Raw genomic sequence first — 25,700 nt, 5'->3', positions numbered from 1 at the left:
CTTCAGACCAACCTCCTGGGGCAGAACTTGAAAGGAGGCATTCCTTCAGACCTACGTCCTGGGGCAGAACTTGAAAGGAGGCGTTCCTTCAGACCTACCTCCTGGGGCAGAACTTGAAAGATAGATAGTTCTCCTGAACCACAAATCCCCCATCCTCCCTTTCAGTTCTTTTGAGATGATCCACCATCGGCTGTGGTGCCGGTCATGCGCACTACGCCTTCTGTGCACTAGTGAAAGGTTAGTAAAAAGCAGCATATTTTGTGAAATAAGTGCCAGGGACCTCGTCTGGATGCCCTCTGCTTGCACTTTCTATTGCTGCTACCAGCACTGCCAATACCAACGCAACCACTAACTATCACACTCCCACAAGTGTGACAATTCACACTTTCCCAGGCCCACAGACCTATGACAATGGCTCCGGTGGCAGGCCTTAGTTCATTTTAGTGTGCATTGAATAAAAAAAACTGTTGCACACTCATCTCTAAACTAGACAAACAGCGCCACTGTGTGGAGCACCGTCATAAGTGCAGGTGTTCACAATTAAGTGCAGGTGCCAAGCACTGGACAACACTAGCTCAAATTAAGCACTGGTAAAAGTCATCTTGTAATGTCAATATTTGAGGTCTTTCCTAAAAGGCGTCGGGTTACTTCTTCCTTGCAGTTCTGGGAGAGCCACCCTGGGTGAATCTCGGGGGCAGCATGGACGTTAATTGGGGGTGGCCAGGGGTACCAGCTGCTGTCCCTGGCTCACCATGTGATACCCTGCCACCCCTGGTCTTCATGCAGGAGGAGGAACCGGAAGTAAACAAGTTTCTACCTGGTGCCCATCCCATGCCCTTCCTCACACTTCCCTTAAAGTTTCAAGAGGCTATTGAGAGATCAACGATTGTGCCCTCTCTGATATCGCTGATGTCAAAGGGTGGTGATGTCACTTCCGCTACTTTTTGCCATTTCATTATAGTGAATCAACCTCCATGAGATGAGACGAGACAGATCCACCCATCCGGACCCATCTCTAAAAACGGAAATCTTTGTGTGAAAGTCTTGGATGCCTGGGCTGAGGGGAGCAGCGGGACCCGGAACCAGCTCGAAACGCGGCCTTTGTGGCACAGTGTACAGACCAGAGACTGGCTCTTTGGAAAGCGGTGTGGGGGGGGGGTGTAACACAGTCATTTCTGCAATTAGCTGCCCCCGTCGAGCCTTTCATTCCTGGCGCCCCCTTTTCCCAGCTTAGTTTCTGATGTTTTTCCTAGAAATCTGCTTGAGGCCAGATGGCTTTTATTGTGTCTAAAGGCGCCTTCATGGGGGTGGCAGCTTTTTCAGCTATTTCTAGCTCTTGGGTTTTGACAGTTTGCTTCGTCTCTGAATTTTACAGCAGTTAGGCCCTGAAATTGCCTTAAAATAGCATTTGTGATTTGTGGGTCCGTTAGTGACCCGTTTTCAGCGGTTCAGCGCCGGCATGGAATGCCTTTCGAGGGCATTAAACAGAAGCTGGTACAAGAAACTGTGTCTGTGGCTGAACCTGGTGACCATGTTGTGTTTAAAGGTGCGTTTGTCTATTCCAGCTCTATCTGTGTCCTCCTGGGAGGTCTCTTGGCTTTTAGGTTCACTCAGCATCCAGCATGGGACAGTGGGTCAGCCCACTTTATCCATTACCTCTGTGACTGATGGCATTTTGCCTTAGGAGATGTGCACCGCTGCTTGAAAATGTGTGCATTTCCATGCCATGGCTGTTGCACAGTTCCTTTGTTAGATTTTTGCCATTTTTTTGCATTAAAGATGCGCACTTGTCAAGGACTGACCTATTGATTTTTCTAATGCCTATCTTAAGTGATATATGCTTTTACCAGAAAAGACCTCCTATGTGCAAACTCTGAAAGTGTCACTTGGAACCTTTTTAATACACACTCATTCCTCCTGGGTTTAAACAAACCAACTCTTTGCAAACTTGTGAGTTTTCGCAAGGTATGTTGTAAAAATAAAAATATTTAGGCCTGCGATAGCATGTCTTAGCACGACTCTGGCTTGGGAGATACTATTGTTAACAAAAAGGGCTTGGAGCTCTTCCTTTGCTTACCTTTTGTTGGATTGCATGGCACTCTTCTTTACAGCCTCGTAATTGGTCACTGCATGCCTAGCACTGTTTCTGTTCCCCTCCATGGAGCAGGGACCCATCACTGATTGATTCAACTTAATCACTGCCCGTCTGCTGCTCCCAACGTGATTGAGGTGCTATTTGGTTCTTTTTAACTTCTAGTACCCTGCATTCAGAAGGTGTTTAACTGCCAAAAATGTGCCCAGCACAACAAACAAAATTGCAAAGTTTTATTTTCTACGTTTAACTTTCTTTTATTTTACCAAGTCGTCTTTTCTCACTTTGTACTCATGTTTTGTATTTTTGCTTATTGGTGCTGTTCTCAAAAGATGATCAGTATCTTGTTCTAAATATTGCAATGCAACATTGTTCCTTTCTTATGTGCGATTTACAGTATTATTTTTCAGCACATAATCGTGCAGTAATCCACCCCACTCCAATCCACCCACCCCACTACAATCCACCCCACGTCACCACACCCCAATCTACCCGATCCAATCCAGCCCACTTCACTCCAATCCACTCCACTCAATCCAATCTACCCCAGACCAATCCAATCCACCCACCGCAATCCAATCCAATCCACCCACTGCAATCCACCACACAATCCAACTCCCTCTAAACCACCCCACTCCAATCTAACCATTTCCACCCACTCCAATCCAACTCATTCCACCCAAATCAGTCCAATCCAAATCACTCCAATCCACTCACCCCACTCAAATCTTCCTCACTCCAATCCTCCTAATCCACCCCAATCCAATCTGCTCTAATCCAATCTGTTCCAACCTGCCCAAATCCAATCCACCAAACTCCTTTCCAGTCCAATCCACCCACTACAATCCACCTCACGGCAGTTCAGTCCACCCCACTCCAATACTGTTCTTCCCACTCCACCCCATCCAATCCACACCTCCAATCCAATCCACCCCTCTCCAGTCCAATCCTCTCCAGTCCACCCCACTGCAGTTCAAGTTCACCACAATCCACTGTGCCCCAATCCACTCAAATTCAACCCCACTACCATCCATCCCAATCCTATGCAACCCACCCTACCTAATCACTCCACTCCAGTCCACCCCACTGCACCCCAATTTAATCCACCCACTCCAATCCACCCCACACCAATCCAATCCACCCCACACCAATCCAATCCACCCCACTCTAGTCCAGTCCACCTCACTCTAATCTAGTCCACCCCACTCAAATCCATTCCACCATAATCCACCCACACCAATCCAATTCACCTCACTCCAAACCATCACACCACAAACCAAGTCCATTCCACCCCATTCCAGTCCATTTCACCCCAATCCAATCCACCCACTCCAATCCAAGTCCACCCCACCCCAATCCATTCCAATGCCTCCCACCTCAGTCCAATCACACCAATCCACCCACCCCAAGCCAATCTAATTCACCCCACTCCAAGCTATCCCATCCCCAACCCAGTCCGCCGTACTTTACTCCAGTTCATCCCACTACCTCAATCCACTCAAACCCACTCTAACCTCTTCCCCCACACTCCACTCTGACATTGCACTCTGACACTCTCTGCCACTGAACCACTCAACTCTCTTCCCCCTACTCCACTCCGACACTACTCCAACAAATCCACTCTGCAGTGCAAGATCCCCTCACAGGCCGAGCGTGCGCAGCAGGCCTCTAGAGTGCAAGCTTCTTCACTCACACAGCAGGAGCAATGCAAGCTTGGCATGTAGAACAAGGCCAACACTGACATCAACAGTGCACTCTTCCCTCAGACACCAAACAGGCAAAGTGCAAGCGTCGCTCACAGCGAAACGGCAGGGCTGTGCGGTGGCAGCGCAAGCTTCTTCTACACGCAGAAATAGTACGCCCCATGTAGAATCATTGCACAGTTCATCACACACAGCAGCACAAGTGTCAACACCTGCAAAACAAATGAGTCGCAGCTGGACTCTTTTCCAGTTCTGAAGGCCACATCTGGAGTTTTGGGCTCAGTCTTAAGGCCGTCATCTGTACTATTGTATTAATTTATGGCGGGCACCTCTGGAGGTTGCTGTCTGGTTGAAATCTTGTACCAGTCTTTGGAGACCTCACCTGTAGTTTTGTGCTCGGTTATGGAGGCATCATGTTTAGTATTGCTTTTAGTTCTATTGTTAAGGGTTATTGGGCACTTTCTGCATTATTTCATTTCGAGGCCCTGTTTCTAGACTACTCTGTTCAGATTTTGCATATGTATTGAGGGCAGCACTGGTTGATCTCCAGGTTGCCTCAGAAACAGGACAGGCAGCTTTTCGGTCTTGTTGGGTCTTTCGGCTGCTTTTGACACTGTCTCCCATCCCGCACACCAGCTGCGAGAGGTGGAGGTAGGGTGGTGCCCTCTTCCTGCTTGCTGTTCAGGGTGAAACCTTCAGATCACCAGCTCAACACACCCCTCGTGGATTCCTGCAGGGATCCCCTGAAGTCAGGCTCTATTTAATATCGCTGGCTTTGTTTGTACACTCGTTTAGCTCTTGTGTTTGCACAGACAATACTCAGTTAATCCGCAGAACAGAAGGCAAGTTGAAAGGAGCACAAGAGAGGTTCAGAGGCTTCCTCTGCGGCCTTGCAGGATGGGCTACTCAGAAGGAGCCTGAGTTAAATGGGTCCAAACCTGAGATGTGGTCAGTGGTTGGTAGGAGGGAACTCAAATCAAACTCCTGGTGGCCGAAGAACATGGGTTTACCCCCAACTCATGTGAAGGAGTTTAAAAAACTTGTTTTTGCCATGAACCAGAACCAGTTGCATGCTAAATTTAAAAATATGTCCCTTTAGGCATCTGAAGTCTTCCAAGGCCCACCTCCTGAAAAGTCACAAACTTCAAAAACTCTGGGCATCTGCAGACCCATTTCGTTCGGAACTACCAAGATTTGAAACCGACTTCCATAACACACCCAGGAGGAGAATAATGATGTTAGATTTAGGAAACTGGTTATAAACTTGGTTATTTCAAAATATCCATCACATCTAATGGCCAAATCTTTTCTGTGGCAAAGTAAAGCAGAAGCAAGGCTCCAGTCCTCTAGCGCCAAGATACCCGCCAGGGTCACAGTATGCGCTCTAAAGATTATAAAAGGAAGTAAATATTGTGTCCAGATTTGGAGGTCGCGGCTCAGGTATTGTGCCCATCTTCTGGAAGCCACATCTGCGGTGTTGTCCAGCTCTGGATATGTATTTGGAGTTTGTCAGTTTCGGGAGGCCAGCTAAGCAGGTGAAAGACTGGCTCAAATGGCGAGTGTCAAACCACAACACCTGTACGAGGACAAAGAATCCATAGGTACACCTGAGAGGAAAGGGAGCAGAGATGCTTTAAGACATGTGCAAAGTGGGCTCCGGGCCCCAGCCTTTCCGGGCCCCCTGGACATAACCAGCTCTCTCCTTCAGAGAGTCTTGTCCTGATTACCTTGAATAATTCTTAAACAGATTGTTTTAAAAACGTTTTCCCTTTAGCTTATTTTTAAAGTGGGTGATATCAGAGAGCCTATTACAGTCATTTTACAGAGAAATGTTGTGTTTTCATGCGATATCCAAAAACATTTTTGTTTTAGATCAAAACAGGCCCTCACATCTGAGAATCTGAAGGGTGTTACAGATTAGCATTAATATTATTGAGCTGCTGCTGCCTTACAATATTAAAAACACACATCACTGTCCCTGAATATTAAATGTAAACATATTTATAATTTGCCCCAGTGAGCATGTGCACTGTAAGTGACCTGCAAAGAGGGCATGAAAGAGATGAAACTGGATCATAAATTCAAAGCTGTTCGGAACCAGCCCCCCAAAATATGTTTGGCTCACGGCCCCCAAAGTCCTTAAGATGTCCCTAAAAAGAAGTGCTCTTCTAGGGTGTTGGGTGATAAACACACAATTGTTTAGCAGCAAAGGCCACAAGTAATGTTTCTCGAATGGATTCAGGAGTACCACTGCAGATTACTCCTTCCTGGAGGTCCCATTACGCGTGGGTGCTGTCTGCAGGGACAAGCAGCGCACGCCTCCATGGCACACGTGGGGTGGTGGAGGACAGGAGTACTCCATGGGCAGGAGTGCTCCATAGGCAAGAAGTCCATTAGAGATTACTCCTTCCTGGAGGTACCATTACGTGAGGGTGTTGTCGGCAGGGACAAGCAGCGCACGCCTCCATGGCACATGTGGGGTGGTGGAGGACAGGGGTACTCCATGGGCAGGAGTGCTCCATAGGCAAGAAGTCCATTAGAGATTATTCCTTCCTAGAGGTACCATTACACGCGGGTACTGTCTACAGGGACACACAGTGCACTCATCCCTTGCACACGTGGGGTGGTGGAGGACATGAGTACTCCATGGGCAGGAATGCTCCTTAGGCAAGAAGTTTGAAAGTTTATACTTTATTGCATAATTAATTAAAATCATTGCAATTACCGTACAAAAGGAAACGTTAAAAACACAGTAAAACAATTAATATATTCCTGCTTTCTTTGCGGCTGTTAGGCCAGATAAGCCCTATCCACGTGTTGATAGTCTTGAGATGTATAATCATGCTTACTGGATCAACACTGAGTCACTGACTGGTAAATTAGACCTGCTAAAAGTAGCTCAAGGGGATAAACATCAGAAAGAGGTTTTTTTTTTGGGGGGGGATTAATAAAATATGTTATCCAGTCCACTGGTGGGGTATGCCTCGAGCAGTTGGTGGAAATGCTGCGGACATTGCTCGTAAGCCCGGAGCTGACAGTGTTAATTTCCTATGCCATCTGAAGGCTTGTTTTATCATCTTGTTTTTTTGTAGCATGTTTTAAGGAGTGTTCAGTTTTTAAAATAAATTTAGCAAAACAGGCCATGTGTTGCGGAGTCAATCCTTCTAGACTAAACAGGATAGCCTGCTGGCATGTTCCGATACCATTGGCGTTGAAGATGTTTTTCAGATACAGCTTTCTCCAGGGTAGCAGTGCAGGGCAAATACCGAGGATGTGTATGAAGTCTTCCCGGTGATGTGCCCAGAGTCTGCATCTTCTGCTGTTTGTAGGTCTAAGCCATTTTGGTGCGACTTCCAATGAAGGTAGTAGTCAGAGTCTGGCGTGTAGCACCTTTTTTTTTAGTGACGTTTTAAATATTTCTGCCATGTAAGGTTGTGCTATCGGAGCTTTATATGTTAATTTTCATCCAAGAGTGTGGTTGATTTCTGAACTTATCTTTGTACTTGCTCCAGGAGATCATCTTGATTTGTTTGTTTAGTAATGCTTATGGGGTAAAGACTTTTGCCGTAGCTCTTCTGCCTGCAGATAATTTATGGCTAAAGCGATTCTTTTTGAGACTTCCGACTGGTTTGTTGTTGATTTCCTCCCAAATCGGTGCCTTTAGTGTGTTTGGTTGGGCCTGTCTTAACGTGGATGCATATTTGAGCAATGCCCCATCTTGTAATCCGAATTCCAACCTAATCTGCGCTGGCGAGGAGCTGTGTGTCAGGCAGAAGAGAAGGCGAAAGACTTTGCTTTGTGCAATGTTCATGAAGTCGTTAAGTTTACCTGGAAATATTTCTGAACCGTATGTCAGGGCTGGCAGGAATTTTGGTTTGATCACTGTAAGGATTAGCCACCAGATTGGGCTTTGTAGTTTTGAGGCCGGGGCTAGGATAGATGCAAGTAGAGATCCCAACCTCGCTTTCAGGGTGTTCAGGTGCAGGTGATGCGACCAGCGCTCCTGTAGTCAGACGCCAAAGTATTTATAGCTTCTGCTTCTTTCTACAGATTGATTCCCACAGAGCCATTTATTTTTCTTAATTATCCATTGGCCAAAGATGACTACCTTGGTTTTCTCTGTGTTTACCACCAGCTTATTAGTCATGCAATATTGATTGAAGGTGTTTAGCACTTTTTGGAGTCCTGTACCTGAGAGATTCGGAAGGACGATGTCATCGGCATATAGTAATGCTGTTAGAGGGTGGTTGGTCAGTTTGTGGGGATGGGAGCTAGTGGTGTTCAGTTGTGGTCACAGGTCTGCCAAATAAAGGTTGAAGAGCATCGGGCCAGAACACAGCCCCGATTGACACCTCTGTCCATCTGAATTCTGGCAGACGCTATTCCATTATTTCCTAGTTTCACCCTTGCCCAGTTTTCTGAGTACAGAAGCTGTATTCCTTTTAGCAGTTCTGGTGGAATTTTGAGGTTTGCTAGTTTCCCCCACAACTTGTTCCGGTCCACTGAGTCCAAGTCCACGAAGCAGGTGTATAGGGCCATTTTTTTGTCTGTATATTTTTCAGCGAGCATGGTTAGAGTTATCAGGTTGTCAGAAGCCCTCACTGAGGGCCTGAAGCCGGTTTGATTCAAAGGTATTCGATTGAGTTTGCTTGCCCATTCTTTGAGTTCCTCAAGCAGGAGACCCACAAATATTTTTGCGTCACTGTCAAGCAGTGACATTAGTCAATAGCTGTCTGGGTTTCCGTAGGGACCCTTATTGTAGATTGGGTGAAAAATGTCCCCTTTCCAGGAATCCCAAATTTTGTTTTCCGTGCTGCTGGCAAGAAGTCCAATAAAGATTACTCCTTCCTCGAGGTACCATTACACGTGGCGTGGGTACTGTCTGCAGGGGCAAGCAACGCATGCCTCCCTTGCACAAGTGGGATGGTGGAGGACAGGAGTACTCCATGGGCAGGGATGCTCCATAGGCAAGGAGTTATTAGAGATTACTCCTTCTTGGAGGTGTCATTACGCATGGGTACTGTCTGCAGGGGCAAGCAGCGGACGCCGCCCTGGCACTCGTTGGGTGGTGGAGCACAGGAGTACTCCATGGACAGGAGTGCTCCATAGGCAAGAAGTCCAGTAGAGATTACTCCTTCCTGGAGGTACCATTACGAGTGGGTGCTGTCTGCAGCGCACGTCTCCCTGGCCCATGCTGGTGTGGGACAGGAATACTCCATGGGCAAGAGTGAACCCTGGAGTGCGCGTGGGGCCTGTGTTGCGCGCAGTCCCGCTCTGCACATAAGGCTGCTGTCAGCTGACGGGTGCATACGCCGTGCACACCCACCCAAGTCCTGTTGGAACAACATGAGAGAGATTGCTCTTTTCTGACATTCTGTTGATAAGCCTGTCAGGGTAATTGCTTCGCGCCATATTTTGTGGAAGCAAACGTGTACGTTCTCGGAATATCATTACATCCTGGATACGGTGCCAGCGTTTTAAAGAAAGCGCTTGGATGTTTGATGTCATGGGCTGCTTTGTGTTGCCAGGGACAGAGACGTTTTAAGGTGTGAGCAAAGTGGGCCCTGGCCCAGGGTCTCAGCCTTTCAGGGGCCCCTGATTGAGCCAGTTCTGTCCTGCAGAGAGTCTTGCCCTGATGGCCTTGAATAATTCTTAAACAGATGGTTTTAAATACAGTCTTTTCTTTAATTTATTTTTATTCTGGGTGATGTGTGTGAGTCTATTACAAACATTTTTGCAGAGAAATGTGTGTATATTTTATGCAACATCCTTAAAAAAATGTTTCTATTAGATCAAAACATAACCTCGTATATGAGAAAAGTGAGGATGTCACAGAGATTGTATTTGCAGTAATATTAGTCAGCTGCTGCTGTGTTACAATATTGAAAACACATGTCACTATCCCTAAGTATTAGATGTAAACACATTTAAAATTTGGACCAGTGTCCTGTGCATTGCCAGTGACCTGGCCAAAGAGGGCATGAAAGAACTTAAATTGGATCATTAATTCAATGCTGTTCCCAACAGCGGCCTCCAAATTATGTTTGGTCTAGGGCCCCCAAAATCCTTATGATGTCCCTGGCAGTGGTGGTTACAGGCACCTACATGTATGGGTGTGTTAGCAGACGAGGAGCACAGATTGGGTCGGAACCATGATAAATGCTGCAGAGAGACCCCCCGATGTGCAGGCTTCAACTTTTAAAAACACTCTTAATTATAGAAGCAAATACATTTACAGTGCACTGAGCCGATTTTCTGGTGGGTGGATGGGGGTGGGGTGGGGGTGGGGGAATGGGGTCTGTGTGCACACGCATACACACATACAGCTCCCTTACTCAGAAAACACCTGATCACAAAAGCAGGTCCACATACACGGAGAGAGCCCAGTTTCACTCCCTGGAGTAGCTGTTTGTGCTTTATAAATTCATGATCGATTGTTTAGAGGCAGCGCCGGAGAGTGTGCCTCGAGGTTGTTATAGCGCCCATCGCTGAGTGAATGTGGCACTGGCTCGTTTCTGCTGAGAGCTCCCTCCGCACACAGCCTCCTACTCTGGAAACATGCTTATTGTAAAAGAAGTACGGAGGGCGTTTACAGGACCATGTAACGATTACCTAGTGACCGTCACCAGTAGGTAGTTATAGATAGGGACCTAGTTTCTATAGAAAAAGCATTTTTGACTTGCCTATATCTTTGGTGACGCTTGACGAATCTTCATGAAATTTCCCCCAAAAAATTGGACAGTCATGTCAGCTGCTGCCTGGAAAGTTTCGGGTGATCTGTCAAGCAGGGGCCAAGAAAAAGGGGGCGTAAAAAAAAGTAGATTCACCCTGACCCCTTAGCTCTAGTGCTGGGATCCCAAGGGGACAAGGGGACCTCCCAGGGCTTAAAAAGCATTAAAAAAAAAAAAAAAGATTTAGGCGCAGATCTGCTGGGGAAAAAAAAAGCGTGGCACTAAGGTAACTACAGCTCAGGCACTCGCTATGCACTGTTAATTACCCCACAAATTACGGCACTCATGACATCTTTGATAACATTGACAATACCAATGTAATATATGCAGTCAAATGTTTGACGAAAAAACTGTGCATGGCAGGGGTGCGAATTATAGTTACCTTAAGGCACGAGTTCTAGTTATTTGAGATAACTTGAATAAATGTTCAAAAGATTTTCAAATCCGTTTTCTTTTGATATATTTTTTTAATGTTGGTGATGTATGAGAGTTTATTATGTTATGCAGACAAATGTTGTATTTATGATTCATGCAACATCTATGAAATTATTTTATTTTTTAAGCTAGGACCTTGGAAGGTGTCATAGAGCTCATTTGCTGTAGTATCAGTGATCTGCTGCTTTGTTACAATATTGAAAACAGGTCACTTTCTGTAAAGACATTTAAGGCCTGATTCACAGAGGTAAACTTACGCCTTTGTGTACGTTTACAATTTTTTGCAATTCACAAAGCAGTTTTCGGAGTACTTTCTTTAGGACTGCATATCTTTTTATGCATGGAGTCTGCACCAGGACTCCACATTCCTAAAAATACAACTCAAAAAATTCCTTTGTGAGTTGAAAAATATCGTAAACTTACAGAAAAGTGTAAGTTTACCTTTGTGAATGAGACCCATAGAATTTGGGCCAGTGTGTTGTGCACTGTTAGTGACCTGGCCAAAGAGGTCATGAAAGAGCAGAGATTGGATCAGAAGCTCAAAGCTGTTCCAAACAGAGGCCCCCCCCCCAAAATATTCTTGACCCAGGGTCCCCAAACTCCTTAAAATGTCCCTGTACTTACATCTTAAGTTTGTAGTGCAGACTCAGCAACAGTTGCATTAAGTTGAACAAAATATATTTTGCCAACAGGGGTCTCACAACTTCATAATTGTATTAGTTTTGCGTCCTGGGGCACAAAACACTTCTGGATACCATTGGAGTTTACCCCAAGTGATGTAGCAAGTCTTTGAACAATGGCTGTCTGAGGTCCTGGTTGTACTTTGAATTTATCCAAGTTTGGAGTGATTAAGACTGGTTTGGAGTCATGCCTGGCACAAGAAGAAGCCAGTGCCTCAAGTATTTTATAGGGATGGGGTACTAGCCCTGCCGTCAGATCCCATCAGCAGCATCAGAGGGTGAAGCTGCATGGGGAACAATCTGTGACCTGATACTAGGTAGGATAGCTCCTGGTTTCCAGACCCATGTAAGTTAGGTACTAGCCCGAGCTGGTGCCAGTGTAAATCAATTGCCTATGTGCAATCAGTACCTGTGTGTGCCGCACATCCGTGTGTAACTAGTACCTGTGTGTGTGACACATCTTTATGTAACTAGTACCTGTGCGCATCGCACATCCATGTGTAACTAGTACCTATGTATGTCACGCATCTGTGTGTAACTAGTATTTGTGTGCAACTCGCATCCACGTGCAACTAGTACCTGTGTGCGTAATGCATCCATGTGTGGTTAGTACCTGTGTGTTTCATGCATCCGTGTGAAACTAGTACCTGTGTGCGACTCGCATCCGTGTGTAACTAGTACCTTTGTGCGTCACACGGTGTGTAACTAGTACCTGTGTGTACCACACATCTGTGTATCTAGTACCTGTGTGCATCATGTATCTGTGTGTAACTAGTACCTGTGTATGTCACGCATCCGTGTGTAACTAGTACCTGTGTGCGACACGCATCCGTGTGTAACTAGTACCTTTGTGCGTCACATGGTGTGTAACTAGTACCTGTGTGTACCACACATCCGTGTAACTAGTACCTGTGTGTCACGCATCAGTGTAACTAGTACCTGTGTGCATCATGTATCTGTGTGTAACTAGTACCTGTGTGTGTGTCACGCATCTGTGTAACTAGTACCTGTGTGCAACTCGCATCTGTGTGTAATTAGTACCTTTGTGCGTCACACGGTGTGTAACTAGTACCTGTGTGCGACATCCAGCCGTGTAACTAGTACCAGTGTGCGTCACGCATCAGTGTGTAACGAGTGCCTGTGTGCATCATGTATCTGTGTGTAACTAGTAACTGTGTGCGACCCGCATCTGTGTTTAACTAGTACCTTTGCGCGTCACACGGTGTGTAACTAGTACCTTTGCACGTCACACATTGTGTAACTAGTACCAGTGTGCGTCACACATTATTGTGTAACGAGTACCTGTGTGCATCATGTATCTGTGTGTAACTAATACCTGTGTGCGACTCGCATCCGTGTGTAACTAGTACCTTTGAGCGTCACACGGTGTGTAACTAGAACCTGTGTGCGCCACACATCCATGTAACTAGAACCAGTGTACGTCACACGTCAGTGGTAACGAGTACCTGTGTGCATCATGTCTCTGTGTGTAACTAGTACCTGTGTATGTCACGCATCCGTGTGTAACTGGTACCTGTGTGCGTACATAACCATCACTTGGTTGTTAGTGTTGTTTGAATGATCAGTAAACCTTGTTGGAATATACTTAAGCCTTTTTCATTTGTTGTAAGGAGACAGTCTACTTCTCCTATAAATGCAGACCAGCCTGGTATGCACGGCTGTCCCTCAGAACATTCACAGGACAGGTACAGACATGAACTGTGACCATCTCCTAGAGCCCTGTAGGTCACCTCTATAGGTCTGCCCTGTCTGGGGATCTGCTGCCCCCTTGCCAGCCTTGCATTGCCAGGAATTTGAAAGTCTTCTGATCTGCACCCTTCTAAGATGGCTCTTTTTCTGTTCTCCTCCGCAGGATGGCACGAAGCTGAAGCGGGAGCGCAAGAAGACGGTGTCCTTCAGCAGCATGCCGGCGGAGAAGAAGATCAGCAGCGCCGGCGACTGCATCAACTCTATGGTGGAAGGGTCAGAGCTCAAGAAGGTGCGCTCCAACTCAAGGGTCTACTATCGCTACTTCCTCCTGGATGCGGACATGCAGTCCCTGCGGTGGGAGCCCTCCAAGAAGGACTCTGAGAAGGCCAAGATCGACATCAAGTCGGTCAAGGAAGTCCGAACGGGGAAAAACACTGACATATTCCGAAGCAATGGAATATATGATCAGATCTCGGAGGACTCTGCCTTCTCCATTATCTACGGTGAGAACTACGAGTCCCTTGACCTGGTGGCCAACTCCGCCGATGTAGCCAACATCTGGGTCACCGGGCTTCGGTACCTGATCTCTTATGGGAAGCACACCCTTGACATGATCGTAAGCAGTCAGGACAACATGCGGACCTCTTGGGTTTCACAGATGTTTAGTGAAGCCGATGAGGATAACTTTGGACACATAACCTTGTGTAAAGCTGTACAGTGTATAAAGAACCTAAACCCTGGTCTGAAAACCAGCAAAATTGAGTTGAAGTACAAAGAGTTGCACAAAGCTAAGGACAAAACGGGCACGGACGTCACCAGGGAGGAGTTTATCGAAGTCTTCCACGAGCTCTGTACTAGGCCTGAGATTTATTTCTTGTTGGTTCAGTTTTCTAGCAATAAAGAATTTTTGGACACCAAGGACATCATGATGTTTCTGGAGGCTGAGCAGGGAATAGCACACGTCACTGAGGATATGAGTTTGGGCCTTATTCACAAATATGAGCCATCAGCAGAAGGTCAGGCCAAGGGGTGGCTCTCAATGGATGGTTTTACCAATTACCTAACATCTCCAGACTGTTACATATTTGATCCTGAACACAAGAACGTGTGTCAGGATATGAAGCAGCCATTGTCCCATTACTACATTAACGCATCTCACAACACCTACCTTATTGAGGACCAGTTCCGTGGTCCGTCGGACATTTCTGGCTACATAAGGGCGCTTAAAATGGGCTGCCGTAGTGTTGAGCTAGACGTATGGGACGGCCCGGACAACGAGCCAGTTATTTACACCGGCCATACCATGACGTCTCAGATAGTCTTCCGCAGTGTGATTGACATCATTAACAAATATGGATTTGTTGCTTCAGAGTACCCGCTTATATTGTGTTTGGAAAACCACTGTTCGATTAAACAGCAGAAAGTTATGGTGCAACACATGAAGAAAATTTTTGGGGACAAACTGTACACAGTTTCTCCAGACGCAGAGGAAACCTACCTGCCCTCGCCTGAGATTCTGAAGGGAAAGCTATTGGTGAAGGCCAAAAAGCTGCCAACTAATTGCATTGGGTTGGAAGGGGATGTCACAGACGAAGACGAAGGCCTGGAGATGTCGCAGAGGGTGGGCAAAGACAGTGTTGAGCAGCAGACCGTGGGACCAGTGAAGCGTGTACAGCTGTGCAAGGAGCTTTCAGAGCTGGTCAGCATCTGTAAATCAGTCCAGTTCACTGAGTTTCAGGCATCATTTCAGAACCAGAAGTACTGGGAAATATGTTCGTTCAATGAGGTGGTTGCCAGCAAGTATGCCAACGAAAACCCTGGCGACTTTGTCAACTACAACAAGCGCTTCCTGGCCCGGGTGTTTCCCAGCCCAATGAGAATTGACTCCAGCAACATGAATCCTCAGGACTTTTGGAAATGTGGTTGCCAAATAGTGGCAATGAATTTTCAGACTCCGGGGCTGATGATGGACCTCAACATTGGGTGGTTTCGACAGAACGGGAACTGTGGCTATGTCCTACGACCTGCCATCATGCGCGAGCAGGTGTCGTTCTTCAGCGCCAACACAAAGGACTCGGTCCCTGGAGTCTCGCCTCAGCTTCTCCATATTAAGATCATCAGCGGTCAGCACTTCCCCAAACCTAAGGGCTCGGGGGCCAAAGGAGATGTTGTGGACCCATATGTCTACGTTGAGATTCATGGTATCCCTGCCGACTGCGCTGAGCAAAGGACAAAAACGGTGCACCAAAATGGAGACAACCCTATATTTGATGAAAGCTTTGAATTTCAAATCAATTTGCCTGAGCTGGCAATGGTACGGTTCGTTGTGTTGGATGACGACTACATCGGGGATGAGTTTATTGGTCAGTATACAATTCCGTTTGAGTGTTTACAGACAGGCTACCGCCACATCCCGCTGCAGTCGCTGACCGGAGACGTTTTGGCCCACACGTGTTTATTTGTGCACGTTGCCATCACGAACCGGCGGGGTGGCGGGAAACCTCACAAACGTGGCCTCTCTGTGAGGAAGGCCAAGAAGTCCCGGGACTACGCCTCAATGAGACCTCTGTCGATTAAAGCAATTGATGAAGTCTTCAAGAATGCCGTCCAGCCAATCCGCGACGCCACAGATCTGAGGGAGAACATGCAGGTAGGGTTCCCTTAACCTAGTGTGTTGCTCCAAGTAAAAGTGTGTGATGTGTAATACTTGGCGTAAGGTTGCGCTGTAAATTTAATCCTGTTGTGCTAATTGAAGATTAGATAAAACTGATCTTAATGTTATTGTAATGCAGGTTTTCTAACTGATATCCATTTTCCAGAAGATGTTGACAATGGACAGTGTGTGGATTGATTCTCAGTCTGGGAGCACGTCACAGATCCTGTACCTCTCGATACGCAACCTTAAACCTCTGCTAAGGACTGTGCAGAAAATAAGGATGAGTTACTGTGGTGGAGGTTCATCACACCTCATCAGGGCGCTAATATTCCACACCTAGTCATGGTCAGAAAACCATCCACTCGGACTTCCCAGCGGAACAATTTGTCTGTCTTGGTCCTCATGCAAAAGGCTACCGTGCTGAGGTAGGAGATCCAGGGAGCACACCCCTGGCCTGATTGTGGGGGCGAGGGGTGGGCTCTGTCCATGCGAAGGGGCTTACTGCAGAAGTAGCACACAGTCCATTGGTAACCAGGAAGGTGGACACATCTCCCGGAGTACCACTGCGGGGGGTTAATGGTCACAGTCTTCTCTTTCGAATGCTTAATGCACAGAAAGACATCCAGACTCCATTTTAAAAGATGCTACAGGAAGCTATTTCTTTAATTTTTCACCCTTTACGGAAAATTGAAAGGTAATGGGAGAATCTTTCAGGCCATCGTAAACAATGACTGTAATTATCATTCCATATAAGAACCAAAGCAACAACCTCGGTGAAGGAATAACAAACCCTGAGCCTCCACCCCACTGCATCCGTGAAGGAATAACAAACACAGAACCTTCACCCCGCTGCCTCTCCGTGAAGGAACAGTGAATACAGACCCTCCACCCCACTGCCTCTCCGTGAAGGAACAGTGAATACAGACTCTCCACCCCGCTGACTCTCCGTGAAGGAACAGTGAATACAGAGCCTCCACCCCACTGCCTCTCCGTGAAGGAACTGTGAATACAGAGCCTCCACCCCGCTGCCGCTCTGTGAAGGAACAGTGAATACAGAGCCTCCACCCCACTGCCTCTCTGTGAAGGAACAATGAATACAGAGCTTCCACCCCACTGCCTCTCTGTAAAGGAACAGTGAATAGAGACCTTCCACCCCACTGCCTCTCCGTGAAGGAACAGTGAATACAGAGCCTCCACCACGCTGACTCTCCGTGAAGGAACAGTGAATACAGAGCCTCCACCCCACTGCCTCTCTGTGAAGGAACTGTGAATACAGAGCCTCCACCCCGCTGCCGCTCTGTGAAGGAACAGTGAATACAGAGCCTCCACCCCACTGCCTCTCTGTGAAGGAACAGTGAATACAGAGCCTCCACCCCACTGCCTCTCTGTAAAGGAACAGTGAATAGAGACCTTCCACCCCACTGCCTCTCCGTGAAGGAACAGTGAATACAGACTCTCCACCCCGCTGCCTCTCCGTGAAGGAACAGTGAATACAGAGCCTCCACCCCACTGCCTCTCTGTGAAGGAACTGTGAATACAGAGCCTCCACACCGCTGCCGCTCTGTGAAGGAACAGTGAATACAGAGCCTCCACCCCACTGCCTCTCTGTGAAGGAACAGTGAATACACAGCCTCCACCCCACTGCCTCTCCCTGAAGGAACAGCAAACCCAGAGCATCCACCCCACTGCCTCTCTGTGAAGGAACAGTGAATACAGAGCCTCCACCCCACTGCGCCTCTGTGTGAAGGAACAGTGAATACAGACCATCCACCCCACTGCCTCTCTGTGAAGGAACAGTGAATATACAGCCTCCACCCCACTGCCTCTCTGTGAAGGAACAGTGAATACGGAGCCTCCACCCCGCTGCCTCTCTGTGAAGGAACAGTGAATACGGAGACTCCACCTCACTGCCTTTCCATGAAGGGACAGTGAATACAGAGCTTCCACCCCACTGCCTCTCTCTGAAGGAATAGTGAGTACAGAGCTTCCACCCCACTGCCTCTCTGTGAAGGAATAGTGAGTACAGAGCTTCCACCCCACTGCCTCTCTGTGAAGGAATAGTGAGTACAGAGCTTCCACCCCACTGCCTCTCTGTGAAGGAACAGTGAATATACAGCCTCCACCCCACTGCCTCTCTGTGAAGGAACAGTGAATACAGACCATCCACCCCACTGCCTCTCTGTGAAGGAACAGTGAATATACAGCCTCCACCCCACTGCCTCTCTGTGAAGGAACAGTGAATACAGAGCATCCACCCCACTGCCTCTCTGTGAAGGAACAGTGAATATACAGCCTCCACCCCACTGCCTCTCTATGAAGGAACAGTGAATACGGAGCCTCCACCCCATTGCCTCTCTGTCAAGGAACAGTGAATACAGAGCCTCCACCCCCCTGCCTCACATTGAATACAGACCCTCCACCCCACTGTCTCTCTGTGAAGGAACAGTGAATGCATATCCTCCACTCCACTGCGCCTCTGTGAAGGAACAGTGAATACAGAGCCTCCACCCCGCTACCTCTCTGTGAAGGAACAGTGAATGCATATCCTCCACTCCACTGCGCCTCTGTGAAGGAACAGTGAATACAGAGCCTCCACCCCGCTGCCTCTGTGAAGGAACAGTGAATACAGAGCCTCCACCCCGCTACCTCTCTGTGAAGGAATAGTAAATATAGAGCCTCAATCCCACTGCCTCTCTGTGAAGGAACAGTGAATACAGAGCCTCCACCCCGCTGCCTCTCTGTGAAGGCACAGTGAATACACATCTTCCACCCCGCTGCCTCTCTGTGAAAGAATAGTTAATACAGGCCCTCCAACAGGCTGCCTCTCTGTGAAGGAACAGTGAATACAGGCCCTCCACCCCACTGCGTCTCTGTGGGGGGATATTTGGAGAAGTTCTTCCAGGTTTGCTGCCTCAGTTGCACGGACGTGGGATGTAGCCTGAGGTTATGTCGCCCTTGCTCAGGGTGTGGGTGCGGTGTAGAAGGGGTTCCCTAATGAGCATACATTTTCCCGTTGTAAAATATGTTCACTTTATCGTTGCTAAGACCGGATGATGTCGGTAACTCTTCCTTAAAGTGCAAGGTTTAAGTAAAAATGTCTCTCTTTTTGGGGGTGGCAATCTACAAATTCCGCCCCCAGTATCACCTGTGATGTGGGGTGTGTTGAACGGGCAGTGTCACCCCTCATTGTGCTGCACACCCTCTGTACTGGTCTCAGGTGCACTGGACACAAGATGGCGGCTGCTTATGGCTCTGCTCTGATTGTTTGTAGTTTTAAATCATGGTCTTCCCATCCCCTGGTGACTGCCCGGTCCTCACTGGCCACAACCCACTGGCCCGTCCGGCCCACCGCTGCCTTAGAAGCTGCTAATGTTAGGAGGTACCGCTTAATGTGCTCGATACACTGGTAGATACCGCTTCATGTGCTTGACACATTGGTAGATACCGCTTCATGTGCTCGGTACGCTGGTAGATACCGCTTCATGTGCTCGATACGCTGGTAGATACCGCTTCATGTGCTTGACACATTGGTAGATACCGCTTCATGTGCTCAAAACGCTGGTAGATACCGCTTCATGTGCTTGACACACTGGTAGATACCGCTTCATGTGCTCAAAACACTGGTAGATACCGCTTCATGTGCTCAAAACGCTGGTAGATACCGCTTCATGTGCTTGACACACTGGTAGATACCGCTTCATGTGCTCGGAACGCTGGTAGATACCGCTTCATGTGCTCGGAACACTGGTAGATACCGATTCATGCGCTTGACACACTGGTAGATACCGCTTCATGTGCGCGGTACGCTGGTAGATACCGCTTCATGTGCTCAAAACACTGGTAGATACCGCTTCGTGTGCTTGACACGCTGGTAGATGCCGCTTCATGTGCTCAAAACACTGGTAGATACCGCTTCATGTGCTCAAAACGCTGGTAGATACTGCTTCATGTGCTCAAAACGCTGGTAGATACCGCTTCATGTACTCGCTACACTGGTAGATACCGATTCATGTGCTTGGTACGCTGGTAGATACTGCTTCATGTGCTTGACACACTGGTAGATACCGCTTTATGTGCTCAAAACGCTGGTAGATACCGCTTCATGTGCTCGCTACACTGGTAGATATCGCTTCATGTGCTCGGTACGCTGGTAGATACCGCTTCATGTGCTCGGTACACTGGTAGATACCGATTTATGGGCTCAATACACTGGTAGATACCGCTTCACGTGCTTGCTACACTGGTAGATTACCTCTTTATGTGCTTGATTCATTGGTAGATACCACTTTATGTGCTTGATTCATTGGTAGATACCGCTTTATGGCCTTAATACATTGGTAGATACCCCTGTATGCACTCATTACACTGGTAGATACCGCTCTATGTACTTGATTCACTGGTAGATACCGCTTCATGTGCTCAATACACTAGTAGATACCGCTTCATGTGCTCCATATACTGGTAGATACCACTTCATGTGCGGTAGATACTGCTTTATGTGCTCGATTTGCTGGTAGGTACCTGTTAATGTGCCTGATTCACTCGTAATAACTCCTCTATGTGCTCAATGCACTGGTTGATACCCCTGTATGTGCTCGATACACTGGTCGATACCGCTTCATGTACTCGATACACTGGTCGATACCGCTTCATGTGCGGTAGATACTGCTTTATGTGCTCGATTTGCTGGTAGGTACCTGTTAATGTGCCTGATACACTTGTAATAACCCCTCTTAGTGCTCAGTACACTGGTCGATACCCCTCTATGTGCTCGATACACTGTTCGATACCCCTGTATGTGCTTGATACACTGGTCGATACCGCTTCATGTACTCGATTCACTGGTAGATACCGCTTCATGTGCGGTAGATACTGCTTTATGTGCTCGATTTGCTGGTAGGTACCTGTTAATGTGCCTGATACACTTGTAATAACCCCTCTATGTGCTCAATACACTGGTCGATACCCCTCTATGTGCTCGATACACTGGTTGATACCGCTTCATGTACTCGATTCACTGGTCGATACCCCTCTATATGCTCGATACACTGTTCGATACCCCTGTATGTGCTCGATACACTGGTCGATACCCCTCTATGTGCTCGATACACTGTTCGATTCCCCTGTATGTGCTCGATACACTGGTCGATACCCCTGTATGTGCTCGATACACTGTTCGATACCCCTGTATGTGCTCGATACACTGGTCGATACCGCTTCATGTACTCGATTCACTGGTAGATACCGCTTCATGTGCGGTAGATACTGCTTTATGTGCTCGATTTGCTGGTAGGTACCTGTTAATGTGCCTGATACACTTGTAATAACCCCTCTATGTGCTCAATACACTGGTCGATACCCCTCTATGTGCTCGATACACTGTTCGATACCCCTGTATGTGCTCGATACACTGGTCGATACCGCTTCATGTACTCGATTCACTGGTAGATACCGCTTCATGTGCGGTAGATACTGCTTTATATGCACGATTTGCTGGTAGGTACCTGTTAATGTGCCTGATACACTCGTAATAACCCCTCTATGTGCTCAATACACTGGTCGATACCCCTCTATGTGCTCGATACACTGGTCGATACCGCTTCATGTACTCGATTCACTGGTCGATACCCCTCTATATGCTCGATACACTGGTCGATACCCCTCTATGTGCTCGATACACTGTTCGATACCCCTCTATGTGCTCGATACACTGGTCGATACCGCTTCATGTACTCGATTCACTGGTAGATACCGCTTCATGTGCGGTAGATACTGCTTTATGTGCACGATTTGCTGGTAGGTACCTGTTAATGTGCCTGATACACTCGTAATAACCCCTCTATGTGCTCAATACACTGGTCGATACCCCTCTATGTGCTCGATACACTGGTCGATACCGCTTCATGTACTCGATTCACTGGTCGATACCCCTCTATATGCTCGATACACTGTTCGATACCCCTGTATGTGCTCGATACACTGGTCGATACCGCTTCATGTACTCGATTCAATGGTTGATACCCCTCTATGTGCTCGATACACTGGTCGATTCCCCTGTATGTGCTCAATACACTGGTTGATACCCCTCTATGTGCTCGATACACCGGTAATTACCCCTCTATGTGCTTGATACAGTAGTAGATACCCCTTTATGTACTTGATACACTGATAGATACCCCTTTATTTTTGTATTGTATTGTAATCGTATTTATATAGCGCTTACTACCCCTGACGAGGCGTCGAAGCGCTTTTCGATGAGTAGCATGCTACTCCAGAACCCAACAAGAATTATTGATGGATTAGTATCGTTTAATAATGAGTACAGTTTTAGTATTATTATGAGTTAATTTGAGACGCGGATATGAGAGTTTGTTAGTTAGATTGACTGGAGTAATGGAGGGGTGGAGGAGGAAAGAAATCCAGAAGTGTTAATTGGGAGTATATCCTTCATTTACTCAACCCAAAGGCTTGGGATGAATAAAGGGGGACGGAGGGGGAAGAGTATGTGGAAGGGTTAGGGAGAGCATAGTAGCAGGGTGAGATGAATGCAGGAGAATTTAGTAGGGTTGTGTGGGAGGTCACAGAGGTAGAGTGAGGTTTGGTGTGTTATATGTGGAGGTGGAGGGAAGAGCTTAGGCAGAGATATTTAGGAGATGAAAGTGGTAGAAGGGATTTGGGATGATTCAGAGTGAGAATGGAGGATAGTTTGATAGAGACATGACATAAGAGTGATGAGTAGATAAGTGTGATAAGATGAGAGCAGGGATTCATAGATACCTAGTATAACAACCCAAAACCAGGAGCCATGCAATGATCCACGAACATGCCAAGCACAGAAACAACATATAAACATACATACACATATATATATATATACACACACACACACACATATGCACATACAATACATAATTAGAATCATGGGTAAAAAAATACTTAGTCAGACAGGTTTAAAGAGTGTGTGTGTATTTTATTGTTATGACAGTAGCAATACATATTTTCCAAAGAAACTATAAATAAATAGAAATATACATATAATCTGAACAAAATATTTATCCACATAGGATATATGAATATCTCTCACATATCCATTTATGTACTTGATACACTGATAGATACCCCTTTGTGTGCTCAATACACTGGTAGATAGCCTTTTATGTGCTTGATACACTGGTAGATACCGCTTTATGTGCTCAATACACTGGTAGATAGCTTTTTATGTGCTCAGTACACTGGTAGATGCCCTTTTATGTGCTTGATACACCGATAGATACCCCTTCATGTGCTTGATATGTGCCTCTGTGTCTGTGATTTCCTCTGGGTGAACAAGGAGGTGAATTGGGCGTTAACTCTAGTGCAGAAGTCGCCGTGCATAGAAGTTCCCATCACCTCTAGACTCCCCTCTGGAGCAGTGGGTCACTGGCAGAAACAGATTGTCTGAGCAGAATGGTCTGCTAGGCCCATGACATGGTCATCATCTTGCTAGATAAATAGGCGCCAAGCCAAGGAGGCACTTGTATGTCAGGGCCTGACTTTGGAAATCCACTTTGGTCCTCACTGGTAACCAGTGAACAGCCTTCACTTACAGAAGCCAAATATTAGAGAACTTTTTTGAGATCTCGTCCATGATGTCACCAATGATGTAATTTAACATGTCTTGAATGTCATATATGAGATCAATTGGCAAGTTAGTTTACCTTTTTTTAGTGGTTTTACAGTTTTTGTTTGGTAATAAAAAATGAAATGTAACTGTTTTTTTCCATTGAATTTCAGAGGTAATTTTTAGACATAGCTTAAGGCCTTAAGAAAAATAACCAAAACTTTACTTTAGCCATTGTGTTTTCAGTGAAGTTCTGGGGATCATATACCACATTCAGCCGTTATTACCGTCTATCCTGCTATCCACGACCAAACCTCAGGGTGCAAAGCCTTTGGCCAAACCTGCACCTAGGTTTGGCCGTCAACACTGCTAGGATCCACAAATCTTGGGGAAGCACTCCCCCAACCCCCAGTTCTGAACAGGTCCCAAGGTTAGGCCACATCTCCTAGGAGAAAGCATCATCTTCTGGTACTGAGATAGTCCTTGTTGTGCATCCGTTATGATGCTTTTACCCCATATTGCAAAAACAAGCAGGGTAGACTTGATGGGACAGGCCTGATTCCGCTAGAGAAGTCATGAATCTGGCCGTCTGTGTCCTGGGCACACGGCTCTGGAACCAGCTATACCCTGATGCAAGAATCAACCAAGCGTGGCCACCTTGAGAAGAAATCTGAAGACAACAGTCTTGCAAGAAACTTTTATCTCTTGCATTCATAATAGGGAGATTACCCTGTGTCCCTTCCAGCCAGGCACCGGACCGTTCTGAGTGCATTATGTCCTCTTCAGAAGCCCTCATTGAAGACCCACGTGGAGCTACTTCTCCTAAGGTTGGGAAGGGTCTTCTAAGATGCCACCAGAAACAGACACCTAGCTAGTGCTACGAAGATGCATCCGATTACAAGCAGGAGCTAGAACACCAGTTAAATGAATAAATAAATAGCAGTGTATGTAAACTAGAGGAAAGGCTGAGAAGGGTATATTTCTTGCGCAAGGTAGAAGGGAGGCCCAGGATTGATTGTGTACATGGGGAGATGTGGTCTTGTGGCTGAGCTACCAGGGGACCTGGGTTCTAATCCCGGCTCCAAACCTTGACTGAAAAATCATACAAAATTGGTCAAATCACTTACTCTCCCAGTGCCTAAAATTGTAAATATATGAAATGCTTGCAGTTGTAAATAGGTGAAATATAATGTATTGGTTGAATTTAGAAACATATACTGTAGGAGGCTGGACTGGCTTGTAGTGAGTACCAAGGGGTACTTGCACCTTGCACCAGGCCCAGTTATCCCTTATTAGTGTATAGGGTGTCTAGCAGCTTAGGCTGATAGATAATGGTAGCTTAGCAGAGCAGCTTAGGCTGAACTAGGAGACGAGTGAAGCTCCTACAGTACCACAAGTGTCCTATGCACAATATCATAAGAAAACACAATACACAGATATACTAAAAATAAAGGTACTTTATTTTTATGACAATATGCCAAAAGTATCTCAGTGAGTACCCTCAGTATGAGGATAGCAAATATACACAAGATATATGTACACAATACCAAAATATGCAGTAATAGTATTAGAAAACAGTGCAAACAATGTATAGTTACAATAGGATGCAATGGGGACACATAGGGGTAGGGGCAACACAAACCATATACTCCAAAAGTGGAATGCGAACCACGAATGGACCCCAAACCTATGTGACCTTGTAGAGGGTCGCTGGGGCTATTAGAAAATAGTAAGGGTTAGAAAAATAGCCCACCCCAAGACCCTGAAAAGTGAGTGCAAAGTGCACTAAAGTTCCCCAAAGGACATAGAAGTCGTGATAGGGGAATTCTGCAGGAAAGACACAAACCAGCAATGCAACAACAATGGATTTCCAGTCGAGGGTACCTGTGGAACAAGGGGACCAAGTCCAAAAGTCACAAGCAAGTCGGAGATGGGCAGATGCCCAGGAAATGCCAGCTGTGGGTGCAAAGATGCTGCTACTGGACAGTAGAAGCGTAGGTTTCTGCAAGAACGACAAGGGCTAGAGACTTCCCCTTTGGAGGACGGATCCCCCACGCCGTGGAGAGTCGTGCAGAAGTGTTTTCCCGCCGAAA

General features: G+C 46.8%; 1 protein-coding gene across 2 annotated transcripts in view; it reads left to right on the top strand.

Annotated features, from left to right (window-relative positions):
• The window catches only part of PLCL2 (phospholipase C like 2), a 354,897-nt gene that overhangs the window by 132,607 nt on the left and 196,590 nt on the right, over positions 1-25,700 (top strand). For both annotated transcript variants that reach the window (XM_069212080.1, XM_069212081.1), the window contains one exon: positions 13,515-16,001. In XM_069212080.1, the coding sequence (XP_069068181.1) occupies positions 13,515-16,001 (2,487 nt within the window). The remainder of the gene's footprint in view (positions 1-13,514; positions 16,002-25,700) is intronic.

This window comes from Pleurodeles waltl, chromosome 10 (assembly GCF_031143425.1).
Source record: "Pleurodeles waltl isolate 20211129_DDA chromosome 10, aPleWal1.hap1.20221129, whole genome shotgun sequence".
NCBI lineage: Eukaryota > Metazoa > Chordata > Amphibia > Caudata > Salamandridae > Pleurodeles > Pleurodeles waltl.
Note: the sequence above shows the minus strand (reverse complement) of the source record. Positions and strands in the feature narration are given on the sequence as shown.